The following is a 16,014-nucleotide window of genomic DNA, read 5'->3' as shown; positions in this document are numbered from 1 at the left end:
CAAAATGACTAATCATTTACGGAGATATCACAAGTAAATTAGAAGAACATGGAACATATTACCTTGCAGACTTATGGCTAGGAGAATTTGTGAATAATTAAGAGATCAAGAGCATTATGAGATGTAAAATGATATTGAGCACATTAAATTTAAAAATTTTGTATAAATAAAACTAATGTAGTCAAGATCAGAAGGGAAGTTGAAAATTGGGAAAAATTATAGACAGTTTCTTGAATAAAGATGTCATATCTCAAATATACAGAGAACTTTGTAAAATCTATGAGAATGAGTCATTCCCCAATTGATAAAAGTTTAAAGGATAGCATTACTACTACTAGGTCTGTTTCTCGAGGTAATCAAGGAAAAAGGAAAAGAACCTCTATGTTCTAAATATTTAAAGTAATTCTCATTGTGATGGTAAAGAACTAAAAAGTGAAGAGATGCTCAACAACTGTAGAATGTTTAAACAAATTGTGATATAGGATTGTGATGAAATACCACCGTGCTGTAGGAAATGATGTTCTGGTTGAGTTAAGAAAAAAATATGAATAGGCTTGCACAAAATATTGAAGAGTGAAGGAGAAGAAGCAAGAGAACGTTGTATATAGTAAGAGTAAAATTGCTTTAAGAACAAATGTGAAGAACTAAGTTATTCTGAGTGATAGAAATAGTCAAATCAACTACAAAGGACCTATGAAGGAAGATGCTATCTACCTTCAGAGAAAGAACTGATAAACAGAAATATGCATAGTATCGTTTTATATCTGTCTATCTATCCCTCCCTCCATCCATCTATCCTTCTCTAGAGTTTATGTCTCTCTGTCTCTCTGTTAAAATGGGTACCCTTCTCCAGCTAGGGATAAAGCAATGAAGATAGCTGGATCTTAAAACATAATAAATAAATAAAAAAAATGATCCAGTCTATTTTAGATTGAATGTAATTTTATTTTCAATGATGTTAAGCTGATGGAGTCTATGGCATAACATTATTAAAATATCTCAAAGTAACACATAAATTCTAATTAGCTTTTATTTTTGTTAAAGCCACAGAATGAACTTCTTGCTCTTCCAATAGGTCATTAGTTTGTGAATGGAGCAACACAAATGTGTGTCTCTTACTGGGAGAAAAAATAACAAAAATCAAACCATATTCCCATGATTCTTTATATAAAGAACTCTTTATAAAAAGAAGACAAGTACAAAATACACTGCAGGCTACATAATGGAAATGACATAAAAATCTGGATTTTTACTGAACTTGGGGGACATATGTTTACTTTGGCATTGAAAATTGCAGTAGCAATATTACAAGGTTACATAAAAATTTTTATGTCATGAATTGTTGATTCTACATTTCACAGATATATCTTTTTAATAATCTCGAAGATTAAATAGAAAAATTGCTTCATTTTAGATTGGGTGAATGACATTTGGAGACTAGAACAGTACTTTTAATGACCTCAAGTGACTCCTTGTCAGAAAGAAGCATCTTTTTTTAACACCAATATTCAACCAGGAATCCAATAAGGTGATATCATATGGTTGTTGATCATAGAACCACAATTACCAAAGAATTAAAATTATAAGGCACTAGAGAGATACACACAGTTAGCCTTAAATTAACTACAATAATATTACCAATGAGGCATAGGAGAATAAAAAATATCCAAGGAATAAGTAATCAAAATACAAGGTGAATAAGTCCCTTAGCAAGAACAAGTTATTACATGTGGATGTTCTGAGTGCTACAAAAACTATACAGGCTGAGGTGTGGGTTAAGTCATAAACTACATTGTGAACACCTATGAGATCATAGAACCACTGAAATACTGATGTTAATATTAAATTACTTTATCCAGTTTACAGTCGGAATATGATGAATTCTGAGACTCTCTGAATTGTTGAATCTATGAATTGGGAGGGACCTTAGAAATTACCTGCTTTTGTGGTTTCACACTCAAAGAGAAACAGATAAATTATAATTTGCATATTGTCTTAGAAAAACCACAAATTTACAGTTTCTCTATTTTGTCATGTAATTTTATTTATTTTGCTAAACATTTCTCAATTATATTTTCATCTGGTTTAGGTCACACTCAGGAGTTTTGCAGATTATTGATTTGATACCTCTGATTTAGTTTAACCCCTTTATGGAGGCTGTAGGTAATATATCAGAAATTATCTGACAAACAAAAAAGTGAAAATGAGCATGTTTTTCTATAATCTATAATAAGATATATTGTTTTGCCTTCTTAATTATAAAATTGTTAAATTGACAAACCATTATAATCTGTAGCTAATTAGAACTTTCAGTTAGTGACGACAATCTATTCCCAAACCATTGCTTATAAATAAAATTTATTTACACACATTGTGTCCAAAGGCATAAAGTTAATCATCTCTCCAAAAAAAGCCCAACCTAATTCTAGATTACTGTTTCTCCCATTGGGATCATCTATATCAATCTATTATAACTTCTACTAGCACAAATTAACATTAAGTAATGTCAAGGAAAATGCATTGTACATTCATAACTCATAACTATTAAAATGTTAGATTTTGGTATTAAGAAAAAATTTTAGAGTGAAAAGTTAGATGTTACCTTTAGCTTCAGGTATAAGGGAGAGGAGAAAAATGACAGCATCCCTTTAATTAAACTATTTTCATGTGAGTTATTGTTACAACAACAATAGTGAGGCAATGTGTTAGATAAAATAAAAAGCAGTATTTTGGATGTGATTATATACCTTATTCACAAGCACCATAACTTTTCCAAGCTGTGATGTTTTTTTCCTCTTATCTAAGTGATCCTTGGCAATGTAAACGGCTACTCTTGTTTTCCCACTTCCTGTAGGGAGGCATATAATAATATTCTTCCCTTCTAAAGCTGGTTTGGCCACTTCCATTTGATAGGACCTGAGGACCAGTTCTGGCTCAGGAGATGCTCTTTTCTTCTCATCATCTTGGTCTAAATGAAATCAAATTGGGGAGGGGCAGAAAGGAAAGAGAAAAAAATAAGGGTCAAATAAGGTACACTAGTAAACACTGAATGAAATATGGGTCTTGTCTCCCATATTCCTTTTTGTGTACAGTCTAATTCAAACCTTTTCTTGCTCTGCTGCACAGATGGAGTTTCTGCTCTCAGTTTGCATTTATGAGATTAAAAAAAAAGGAGCTTTGGGTCAAAAAATTATTTAAATATCATTCCCTTTAGAAAGTTTTAAGGACCATCTGAGCTTGATAGTTGTTAATAGTGAATTTATTTATGTACTAATTCTCAAAGAACAAAAACAGCCTCATTGAGATAAAGTTAATACCATTCCAAATTAAAAATCCATCCAAAGTATTAAGAAATTTCTAGAGAAAAATGAAATTGTAGGACTTACCAGTATTACATTATAATAAGCAATAGGCACTCTCTTTCTACTACCAATGATTCCAATAAAATCAAAGAGAATCCATTAGCTAAAAAAAAGTTGCTGATGGTTCCATTTCAAAATGGTTTTTTAACTTATTTTGATAGTACTATTTGAACGGTAGGAAAATTCACACCAAACAGTGCTTAGTAATAGTCATCTACTAACCCTGCAGGAAGTTTGCCTTCTGTATGAATGAATACAAACAGATGCATTACATTTAAACTAACATTGGATCATCTGTCTGATTCATTTAATTTCAGTATCATCAAATTCTCATTCTAGCCCACCAGACTTTAAAATGCTATATTTTGAGTTCTTTTTATGCTTATTTTGCAGTTAGTTAACAATTATTAGTAATTCATTTAAATTATTTATATTAAGATGAACTCTTATCCAAGAACACCATTACTTCTTCAAAAAAAGACTCTTTATAGATCACCAAAATACTAACATTTCACTTATTTTAACTACATTCATCACTTTTTAAAAATACTTTTTTGCATAAGAACTAGTACATTTGTAAGAGAAGATATATTTTAAGCAGTGTTTAACTTCAAGATCAGTGTATTTACTTTTGCTAATTTGCTGTTTGAGCTAGACAGTTTGTTAAAAGGTATCAACAAGATCAGTTCTCTTTTGTTTTATTTCAATCTGCATACATTTTTGCACAGATTAAAAAAATGCTGCTTCCATCAAAATAGTTACATGTATTTTAAAATTTATTTATAAAATTGTTCCTCCTGTTGTCTTCCACTCTTCCTACCCAACTCATGCTACCCTATCTGTGGATATTAAGATTCAGAGAAAGACACAAGTCTTCTTTCCCAGAAAGGAGCATAGATCAAACTGACATAGAATGAGATTAGGGGAATAGAACTTGGAGAATATTGAGTCCCACCCTACATATTTTATAGATGAAATCAGTCTCAAAGAAAGTTATCCAACTGGTTCAACTGTTCAGTTTCTAAGGTCCTTTTCTGATTTTAATATCATATGATTCTATTGATTATTTTAAATTCTATAAATTAGTCAAAGTAGATTTTTTTAATTGCTCAAGTAGTCAGGTTTAAGTGTCATTCACAATTTTTATATAACTTTTTCCATTTGTTTCAATCTCTTTGAAGACCATGAAACTTGTTGGAAAACTGCAGCTATAAGAGGCAGGGATAAGAGGTGTATTCAATATTTACAGAAATTTTTTTAAAAAGCCCTGCTTCCTTAATAATTCCTAACCAATCAGCTTTATTCTTACCATATCATTTTTTTCTAATGTGAGTAAGAAAGAATTTCTCTATGTAGTCAACAGGGAAAGAATTTTCATCCTTCTGTGATTAAAAGAAGAGAATTGAGCTGATTTTCATCTAACCAAGCTACTAACCAGTTTCCTTAAAAAAATCACTCTTTGAATTTTATTTTATTGTGGATATTTCTTTTAAAAATCATTTGTTTCCCTTCAGGAAAGTGAAATCAATTAATGAAAATGACATTTAAATGGGTAAAGATTTTAAAAAATATGCTCCTGCTACAACAAATATTGAGTTTGAAAATATAAAACCCATTTTTCTTTTTAGAATTCTATAGCTTGTAAATGTCCAAATTAAAATAAAATATTCTTTAAATAATAATATGCGACTGGAACCACACCATGTGGCAAATTTCAGCCTCAAGTTGATTTTGACAGCTGAGTTATTCTTGAAGAAAAAGGTCTGTCACTGCATGTGTTAGAAATCCAAAAAGCATAACTCCACCTAAAATAAGTAATGATGGAAAAGTACACCATTCCAGCTGGACAAGCTGAAATGCATTATCTACAAATCTATGGGGAATAATAACTACGCTTTGAGCAAATATTTAAGGCCAAAAATATTATCATTTTGTGAGAAACATTTTAACCCAACATAAATGATTCAGAAAAAAATTTTTTTACGTGGGACTAGAAATCTTCAACTTCCAAAAGAACAATTGATTATATAGTTTTTGGGTATAATATGCATAGATACAAACAGATCATCACTAAGTTTTTCTATGGGGTGAACAAATCAAAGGTTCCTCAAGGAGTGAAAATTCTGATAGCTTCTCTCATGTTGGAAAGTCCCAGCAACAGACTAAGTTCACTTTTCAAGGACCATCCTAGCTAAGTATTAGAAACCCATCACCAGTAAGGCTGGCCATGAACAGTCTATGAAACAAATAAACATCAGTACTCTAAGCCTAATCTTCTGTTTCTTGTAGTGATGGCGCCAGTGCCAGGAAAGAGGGATAAAATGCTTGGAATCACATTGTTTCTGATATTTACTAAATTTGATATGCTTGATCAATTCCTAGTTAGGCACATATAGAGAATGGGTCAAGAGGGCTGGCACTCAAAGAAGATGAAGGACTGTGAGAATGCTTTCTCAGGATGTGTTAGCATATGGTTGAAGATACTAAATTTCATTAATCTTTATACTTTACTATAAATTAAAGCAGGAGTAAAAAAAAGTGGCAGCTAAATGGAAGAATGGTTTATATTTCTCCATGGACAGGCAAATAAAGGAATTTTGGTCTGTGCTCAAATACAACAAGAAATATTGCATAGGACATTTAGTCATCTTATATATAATAACAATAATAACACACCATTTTATGTAACTGAATCAAATTGGTCCAGATCCATTCTAAATAATTGCACTATGGGGAGAAGGCTATGGATACAGTGATGTGGTATCTGAATATAGTAGCTTAAACAATGTAAATCAGTTGCCATAAAAAATAAAACAAAAAAGCCTAAAAAGTATCTTTATCATCACTAAACATTTTACTTCTTAAGCAGAATATAATGGCTGCCATATGAAATTTGAGTTTATAATGCAAATTTGTTCATAAACTTTCACAGAGAAAGATAACAGATAATAATTATCCTTACCTAAAATGGAGAGAAAGAGCAAAGGGTAAAATCAATTTAAAGAAAGCTTGGCACCAGATCCAACTAAGACAATTCATCTTGGGAAATTTAAGGATAAAAATGTATGACAACAAACAGAAAAAATAGAAAGATCTGTAAAATTTTTATAACAAATCATTTTTAACCAACAACAACCAGTCAGTCAACAAATCTAGTCTCTAACATCATGATTCCCTGATGTGCTTAAAGAGGAGCTAGAAAGGATACAAAGGAAGAAATAGTAGGGAACCCCTGCCATACAAACATGGAAAAAAGAAGCTGGATTAGGCCAGTGTCCAAAGAAGAGATTCTTGCTTGAGGCAATACAATTGTGGTGATAGCGAAGGATTGTTTCACAATATATTTGAAAGAAGGGAAGATAATAAAAAGGAAAGAAAAAAATCTCAGATGATCTTATTAGTACCACAAAGGCAACCAAAAGAACAATTACTACTGTATTAAATTTTTATAACAAACTATTTTCTATTCTCTATATCATTTTTCTGCAAATAAATCAAAGGCCTCCTCAATGTGCATATTGGGAGGGGATAGATTAATCTGTATATAATATTTGATTACATGTTATTTGTTTACCATTACACAATTGACTGCATGATACCTAAGATACAAGATCTCACTGTGCCATCTTTTGATCATTTTAAAAAACCCATTTTACCCATACAGGAAAACACTATCTAAAGGCCTATCTTCTAACCATGTGTCTTCCATTGATATAATAAAATTATTCAAGAATTCTTGAAAGATCTAACATAGATAACCTTGTTTGATGACTCTTTGATTGCAAATATCAAACTATGATGAAATAAGAGATTTATAGCTTGCCAAATGTTTGGTCCCCGTCATGAAGGTGTTGTAGTCCGGAGTACAAATTGAATGCTCCTATTCTCAGATAACACTGCCCTTTACAACAAGCCCTGGAATGCTATAAAGACCCATAATGACTAAAGAGCTTAGTCATCCTTTGCTCAGAAAAAGTCAAGTGGATGAAGACCATCTATAGTCCAGATAATAAACTATAAAAATTATCCATCATTTTGCATGGATTTTGAACAAATATTAAAGTGAATGAATAATAGTTAAATTCAAAGTTAAATAAGAGGGGAATGAGATAGTTTACTTCCAGTAAACTGAAAAGTTTCTTTCATAATCTCAAACCTTTCCCTAGATCAAATACTCATCATTTTAAAAGCAATATTTTATCGGGTTGTCATTTGTCTATGGGTCAGAGAACACTAAAAATTAATTAAAAATGAACTGTCAAAACTATTAATTGAACTATTAAAAATGAGTACCAACCAGTGGTCAATGGAAGGGCACATGATATGTATGCAACATACAACAAACATCAAAAGATGAACCATAGTAAAAGTATGTCACAAAGGAAACATATGCCTGAAAAATATGGTAGGCTGGGAATGTGGTAAATTATTTCTAAAGTTCTTTCTCATTCTATATCTGAACAAAGACAAAATGCAGCACCTATGAATATGTGTCTTTATTTCTGTGACTAAAGAGTAGACCCTACTTCACATCTGAAATAAGGGGGGGGGACAGCAAATGTAAAAATTTGGAGGTTATTCTTTCCCCATTCCCACATTTAATATATGGAGGACCCCCAAAATCATAGTGCAGTTTAAATAGACTTATTTGAAATCTTAACAGACTTTTGGGATATTCCTTGTACTTCCTTTCCCTATTTGGTCCATCTGGAAGCTTCTCCAAATCTACTCCCCACATCACGACTTTACTTGATGATATTATTTTCTTTAAAATTTTCAATAGAAGTGATCTTCCCATCTCCCTTTATGCTTAAGATCAAGAAGTAGCTGCATTTTCTTACTCCCAGTTGGTAAGGCTAGGGCACTGCTGCTGCAATTACTCAATAACCTTTCCACTTTGGAACATATTTACCTGATTATACTATCCTATTCTCCGCCCACTCATTTATTCTTCATCCCCAACCTGAAATAATCATTACTTTTTTCCTCCTCTCTTTTAGCACTTTGACATTTATTAATAGAGTGATCTGAGAAGTACCAATCTCAATTTCTCCTGGTGGTACTCACAAAGTATGTTTGAAATATCGAATGTCTATGCAATTTCAATGATTTAGAAAACTCCCAGATGCAGAAACTCCATCTACCAATGCAGGTCAGCTCTTTCTCTTCAAATTATAGTCTCAAAGAGTTGACCAGAGCATTAAGAAACTAGGCAACTTGCCCAAGGACAGAACCATGCATCAAAGGTGAGATTCTGATCCAGCTTTACTTGATTCTACAGTTTTCCTTCTACAATACTCTTTTATCTAAAAATGAGAACAAAATTAAATAAGCATTAATAACAACTTATATTTAAGTCATTTTCAATTGATTTAAGACCCAATATGCCTGATATGATATGGGTAAAGTACAATCATCTCCATTTTATATATAACAAAATTGAGGTTGTTACTTGCCCAAGTCACTTCACAGATAAAGAAGTATATATATATATTAAAATATGAAACTGAATTATTTTAAATTGAAAATAGAAATGCTTTTTAAAAATTATATCTTAGCTTTATATTCAAAATTACATTTTTCCTATTGTGACTTTAGAAATAGGACTAGAAGAAAATGAAACTATTAAAAGAGAGCATGAATTTCCTCTTGAGATCTTTAAGAACAATGTACAATTATCTTTCTGGAAGATTCTATAATGGTATCTCTTCAGTACAATATTTCTCTGATTTCTCTAAAAATCTCTTCAATTTTTTATATATGGGATTCTTTTTAGTGCTTGGCAAGGAGCTCCCAAATATATACCGATTCTTTATTTTGTTTCTCCATCTCTAGGCTATAGAATCAAAAAGGACTGGAATATTTCACCTCTAATGTAGCCACTTTCCTAACTCTGAAATGGGAACAGCAGATAAATTTTACCAGTGGCTTTCGCATAAGCATTTAAAATGTTTGTCCCTATAACAAATGACCAAATCTCTTTTCATTCCTGTTTCTTTTGCAGTGATATTTACAAGAAAATTTTCCTTTCGACACACCCTTTTTGAATTTGCATTTTATTATTTTTTAATTTTTTATTATCTACAAAGCTATATACATTTTAACTCCTCTCATTAGCCAATTCTTTATTAATTCTTGGATTAAAAATATGCCCCTGGGCATTTGGGCACATGTACAAAAAAGGAATACAGAATCCAAAAGCATTAAATTAAATTATAACAGATTTCATAAATAAAATAGCCATGACTCTATGGAATTTAGAATGTGCCAGACCAAAAAGACAGGTTCTGAATCTAAATTAGATTATTTAGTTCTGAAAGACTTTTGTAGGTTACACTTCAAAAGAAGGTATATGGCAAAGTTCCAAGACGACCTCACAGTGAAAAAGAATTGTTTCACTTCCTTAAATACACTTAGTAGGGTATAAGCAGCAGCCCCCACTCTTCCTACTATATGTTGTCTTATTTCACACTTTTTAAGGTTTACACAACAGTTATGCGGTACCTGAATCACTTCCCATGGTGCCTGAAACACTGCCCATGTTGCTGTTATGTCCAAGACTTTCATCTAAGCAGCTGACACTTCCTTCTGCCAAACTTGTGTCTGATTCTGCAAAGGAAAACATTTTAAAATATTTTTAAAATATTTCCAAGCGTAAACGTATTTTTAACTGCACACCTCTACAATAACAGTACATACAGTTCAGTGTGAGTGGTGAAGGCACACCCAAAGGAGATACTGACAAGGTAAGGTAAGAGTTTCTGGCCAGACAAATTAAGAGAAAAATGACCATTATGGGCAAGTAACTATTGAATGGGAAAGCAATTATTGACTATCAATCATGAAACAGTGGTATCTTAGTAAGTGCAACATAGTGCATACCTACCACAGGAAAATAGGGAAGATCCAATGACATCACAACGTTGTCCCTGGATTTACTAGATAGAACACTCTTTTCCATCTGTGCAAGTTTTGCCTCAAAGGGAATAACTAGATTTGACATCATTATCATATCTACCAAAAGACTGTGATTCTAAACATATAAATATTGCAGGATATTATTCAAGTCAACTAATACACTGGCTGACTATGAAAATACTATAATTATGACAATAAAAACCCAATTTCAAATCACCAAAATGAAATTTCATTTACTTTTCATTGATAAGAAGACAGACTGATTTCAAATTTATACTAGAAGGAGGAATTAAGATTGGATATCAACCTAGCCTTTTATTCCTATTAAGCTAAATTTTAGTAAAAGAATGATGACTCACATGGATAGCCAACAAAAGGATTCATTGACATTACTTTAACCATTCTGATTTTCCTCCTTTTGGTTAAAATTACTTTCATCATCCCTCCAAAGATTCTCCCTTTATGTATTTCTGTTCAAGGGTTATTATGGAAGGGTACCGTTGAAGAATCAGGATCAATAATCAAAATCTCTTAAGATGCTAACAACATCTCGGATTCTCTGGTTTCCCTTCAAAGCTCTGTACAGAGACCACCTCCATTCACAAGATCTTAAAATCATGATATTATTTGTCTGTGTATACCCTTAGGGAAGTTATACTTTAGATGATCTTTCTTCATTTATATGTGCATATTCTCCTTCCCTTGTAGAATCCAAGCTCTTTGAGGGCAGAGGCCTTATGTTTGCCTTTACAATTTGAGGACCAGGACCAAGCGACTTGTACATGATAGGCACTTAATAATTGTCTATTGGATGAATAAATGAAGTCAATCAACTTAAATGATTGCATTTTGATAATAAAATGGAAATTACATATAATTTTCAATTCACTATGGAATTTTAAAAAAATTACACATGGTTTTTGGAGATTAAATCCTTTTTTTTCATTTTTATCTCCAGATAGTTACTATGATCTCTGGTTCCCTAGAGTTAAATTTTAATCCCAAATCAACAGATAAAAATTAAGTATAACCTATTTTTAAAAGATTAAGAATTATATAAAGATATTTTCCCTGTTTTATTTTATTTCTTGCCTTTTCCCACTAAACAGCATCTTCCCTTCATTGCTACATCTGCCCATAAAATTATCCTACTTGACAACTCTATCCCACACTCTCCTCAGAGCTACTAACAAGAGGTACCTCTGGGAATTGCAAAGTGCCATATTTAAAATCTCTCAGAGAGATGTATAGGTTTTCCCATGCAATCATAAGGGAGCCTTCAAACCTGAATTTTCTAGCTAATCTGTGACAACTGATAAGCACAGTATTTTCACATTTGTATATTTATGTTGTTCTAATATACTTAAACAATATGCATATTAGCAGAGAATTTTTCTATAAAATTCTTATCAGCACTCATTAATTTTCAAGAAATGTAATGTGCCTATTTTATTCACTCACACTATAAATTCTCCAAATTTCATAAGCTTAAAAGAACTCATTCAAAACTTGGAAGGGAGAGTTCAACTTAAATCAACAAATATTTATTAAATGTCCACTATTAATGTACAAGACCAGATGCTGGGAAACTAACCTAAAAAATGGCACAGTTGACTTACAAGGTAACGATCCACTTACCTCCTTAAATCAATTGCCATTCATGTTTTATTTTGTTTTGTTTTTTTGCAATGGGATTAAGTGGCTTGCCCAAGGTCACACAGCTAGGTAATTATTAAGTGTCTGAGGCTGGATTTGAACTCAGGTACTCCTGACTCCAGGGCCATTGCTCTATCCACTGCACCACCTAGCTACCCCCCTCCCATTCATGTTTTAATAGAGGATTATGGGTTTAAAACTGGAAGGAATTTTAAAAGTCATTTAGTCTAATCCCCTCATTTTATGGATAAGGAAACAGTTGGAAGTGACTTGCCCAAGTTCATACAACCTGGGACATAATTTGATCCTAGATCCTTTGAGTTCTCATTCTACTATAGCATGTTGCTTCCCTTATCAATCCCCAACCACTTACACATCAACCCTCAATCACTTACTTTTTCTACCTCTCCATGCATGCTGCTGATGATGCCAGAAGACCATCATGAATTTATTTATTATCTGTTCTAATTTATAGGTACTTGCAATTAAAATGTAATCATTTTACTCTTCTCTAATTAAGTCCTCACTGTGAGTGTTCTAAACCTTTTCTTTTTTGTTCAAGCTTTCCACACACTTTTCCTTTCTCTTAGCAAAGAAATTTTCCTCCTATGTTGCTAAGAGGCTATTCATGAATTCTCTCTACTCTATTTTGCATTCAAAACCCCCTTGACATTGTTTGCATTTCTTTTGCTCTAGTCTCTGATGACGAGGTGACCCTTCTCCCATGTGAAACCCTTTTATCCCATTCCATACAATCTTTTTCAGATGACTGACACACTATGATCACCACATCCTCTAATTTTCAATTTCACCTTATCCAATCCTAACCTGTCTCATCAATTGAATGAGATAGTTCGAATTAGATTATCTGTCAATGTCTCAAACTCAACATGTCCAAAACAGAACTCATATCCACCCCTACCCCCACCACACACACACACACACACACACCATACACCAAATCTATCTGGCATTAGAATTTTCTCATTACTGTTGAAGGTACCACCATTCTTCCAGTCCTCCGTTTGCAACTGTGGTGCCATCCTCATACCCTCACTCTCACTAACTTTCCATATCCAACCAGTTGCCAAAACTTGTCATTTCCATCTCTACATCATTTCTTTCACATGTCCTCTCCTCTCCATGTTGCCACCCCAGTTTGCTTTTCTTCTCACGAGATGATTGCAATAGCCTCCTGCCTGACTTCCTTGCCATAAATTTCCCCCCATTCTATTCTATTTTCACATAGTGATAGTCTTCAAATGACTTTCCCAAAATGCAAGTCTGACAATCCCAAAGGAATCATGAAAAAAGCACACTGCCACCAGAGCTTTCTTTCTTTTTTCCTTCATCTCTTTCTTTGTCTCTCTTTCTCTTTTCTTATTAGAATTGTCTTGAATAAAAAGACAAAATATTTTACATGATTGTATATGTATAAACTATATTAGATTGCTTGCAGTCTTGGGGGAAGTAGGGAAGGATAGAATTTGGAACCCAAAACTTTTTTTTTAAAAAAAGGTAAAATTTATCTTAACATGCAACCAAGGAAAAATAAAATATTATAAAAATATGGGGGGGGGGAAACAATCTCAGGTGGCTCCTTAATACTTCCAGAATTTTGTGTAAACTATATTTTTTTGATATTAAAAAAAATCTCTTTATATCCTGACCCTTTCTTATCTTTCCTATCTTATACATTACTTCCCTCCTAGGCAGTGAGGGCTAGTCATACTGTCATACTAAACTCTTCAAAACAAGATATCATTTCTTCTCTCTATGCTGTCACCCCATCTCCAGTGTCTTGAAGGTCTCTTTTTTATCACCACCTCTTGGTTTCTTTCAAGACTTAGCTCAAGTGCACACACATACACATGGAAATATGGAGAGATGCTGTATCCATCCTCAGCATAGTAATTTCCTAAAGCAGTGGCTCTGCGGCCTCAGCTATTAAGACGATTCCAGGCACCTATTGAGCACTTAAATTGTGGATTGATTAGTGGAGATATTTGTCCTTTATGTCTCCTCCCTTTCAAAGAAAAGCTGTCAATACTTGTCTCCTCAATACTGCCTCTCCTCCAATCTCAAATCCCACTGCAGTCTTGCTTTTGACCTAAAACTGCTATTTTCTATGATGACCTTTTATAAAAAAAATTTATTTTTCAAGTAATAGTATTTTAAATGTTTCTTTTTCCTCTCATTAACCATCTCCCACAGTTGAACAAATTTAAAATAAAACAAATCCTTTAATAGTTTGGTAAAACAAATTCTTCTATTAGCTACTCTCCAAAAATGTACATATCTTTCTATATTTTAAGTTCATCTGCCAGGAGGTGAGTGGTGTGCTTCATTTTCCTTTTTTTTTTTTTTTTTGGTCTTGGGTTGATCATTGGGTCAATTAGAATTTTTAAGTCTAAAATCACTTTTTTCCTAAAATTATATAAATTGTTTTCCAACTTATGCTCATTTTATTCTGCATCAAGTCATAAATTGTCCATTTCCTTATTTGTTGTGGCACAATAAAACTCCACGCTCTTCACATACCACAATTTGTTTAGGCATTCTCCCATAGGAAGACAACCTCTTAGCTCCAGCTTGGTGCTACTATGAAAAGAGCTCCTATAAATACATTTTTAAAAATATAGGTAATTTTAATCTTTATTTGATTTCTTTGGTGTATAGATCTAGCACAACTGGATCATAGTTTGGCAACTTTCTAGACATTGTTTCAAACTGATTTCCAGAATGATAGTACCAGGGCAGCTAGATGGGTGTAGTAGATAGAACATCGGCCCTGGAGTCTGAAGGACCTGAGTTCAAATCTGGACTCAGACACTTAATAATTGCCTGGCTGTGTGACCTTGGGCAAGTCACTCTTAACCCCATTGCCTTAAATAAATAGAATTTTTAAAAAAAGAATGGCAGAACCCTTTTACGGCTCAAATAACAGAGCACTAATGTACCTATATTCTCACATCACCTACAACATGTATCACGGTCCTCTTCTGACGTCTTTTTCCAGTTGTGGTTGTGACCTCTGACCTCTTACATGCGATACATTCTTCTTAACCTTGTTGTAGCAGTTGATGCCCTTGCTCATCCTTCCCCTTTCCAAGGGTCTCTCCTTTCTGGGCTCTGCTCCCATTCTCTGGGCAGCTCCTTCCCCATTTCTTCCACTAGATCCTCATTCACGTTCCCATGTTCCCTTGTTTCCCAAGGTCACACAGCTAGCAGCTAGGGCAGCATGGCAGACAAAGCACCAGGATTAGAGAAAGGAAGACCTGAGCTCAAATCTGACCTCAGACTCTTACTGGCTGTGCGACCTTGGGTGGGTCAGTCACACTCTGCCTCAGTTTCCTGAACTGTAAAATGGGGAATAAGGCCCTAGATACTTATTCCCTTCCCTTACTCCTTTCTTTTGGCTGTGTCTCAGAGTCTATCTTGGACCCTTTTCTCTTCTTTCCCCACACTCTCTGGAGAACTGCATCAGCACCCATAGGTTCTAGTATTACCTCCATACCTAGGACACCCATATCCATATTTGTCCACCACCATAGTTCAACACAATTGATTATTCTTAATATTCAGGTATGTACCTCTGAGCAAAAAATCTCCAGGGGCTCTATTTTACCTTTACAATAAAATAGGGACTGCCCTATTAGCATTAAAGTGCATCTGAATCTGGCTCCAGCCTACATTCCCAGGATTATTGCACATTATTATTCATATACTTTACATTCTAGTCATATTAGCCTACTTGCTATTTCCAAACATGCCATTCTACCTCCTCTGTTTCCATCCTTGAAACGGCTGTCCCCCAAGCCCAGAATTCACTTTGTTCTTACCTCTGTCTTTCAAAATCCCTGGTTAGAGTTTCAAGCTCAAATGCTTTCTTCCTACCTAATGACTATCTGTCCACTCCACACACACTCCATCCCAAGCCACAGATTACTTGATATCTATTTTATATCTGTGTTCATGTGTTCCCCTATATTCTTCCTTCTTCCCCCAATCAAATGGAATCTCCTCAAGGACAAAAACGATTTTTGTTTCTTTCCTTGTATCTCCAGACTTTAGCACA

General features: G+C 33.5%; 1 protein-coding gene across 3 annotated transcripts in view; it reads right to left on the bottom strand.

Moving 5' to 3' along the window:
* The window catches only part of IFIH1 (interferon induced with helicase C domain 1), a 118,772-nt gene that overhangs the window by 39,473 nt on the left and 63,285 nt on the right, over positions 1–16,014 (bottom strand). For all 3 annotated transcript variants that reach the window (XM_074215841.1, XM_074215840.1, XM_074215842.1), the window contains 2 exons: positions 9,867–9,971; positions 2,748–2,968 (listed from right to left, as the gene is read on the bottom strand). In XM_074215841.1, coding sequence (XP_074071942.1) covers positions 2,748–2,968; positions 9,867–9,971 — 326 coding nt within the window. The remainder of the gene's footprint in view (positions 1–2,747; positions 2,969–9,866; positions 9,972–16,014) is intronic.

The sequence above is a fragment of the Macrotis lagotis genome, chromosome 1, assembly GCF_037893015.1.
Source record: "Macrotis lagotis isolate mMagLag1 chromosome 1, bilby.v1.9.chrom.fasta, whole genome shotgun sequence".
Lineage (NCBI taxonomy): Eukaryota > Metazoa > Chordata > Mammalia > Peramelemorphia > Peramelidae > Macrotis > Macrotis lagotis.
This window is presented reverse-complemented; position numbering and strand designations above follow the sequence as displayed.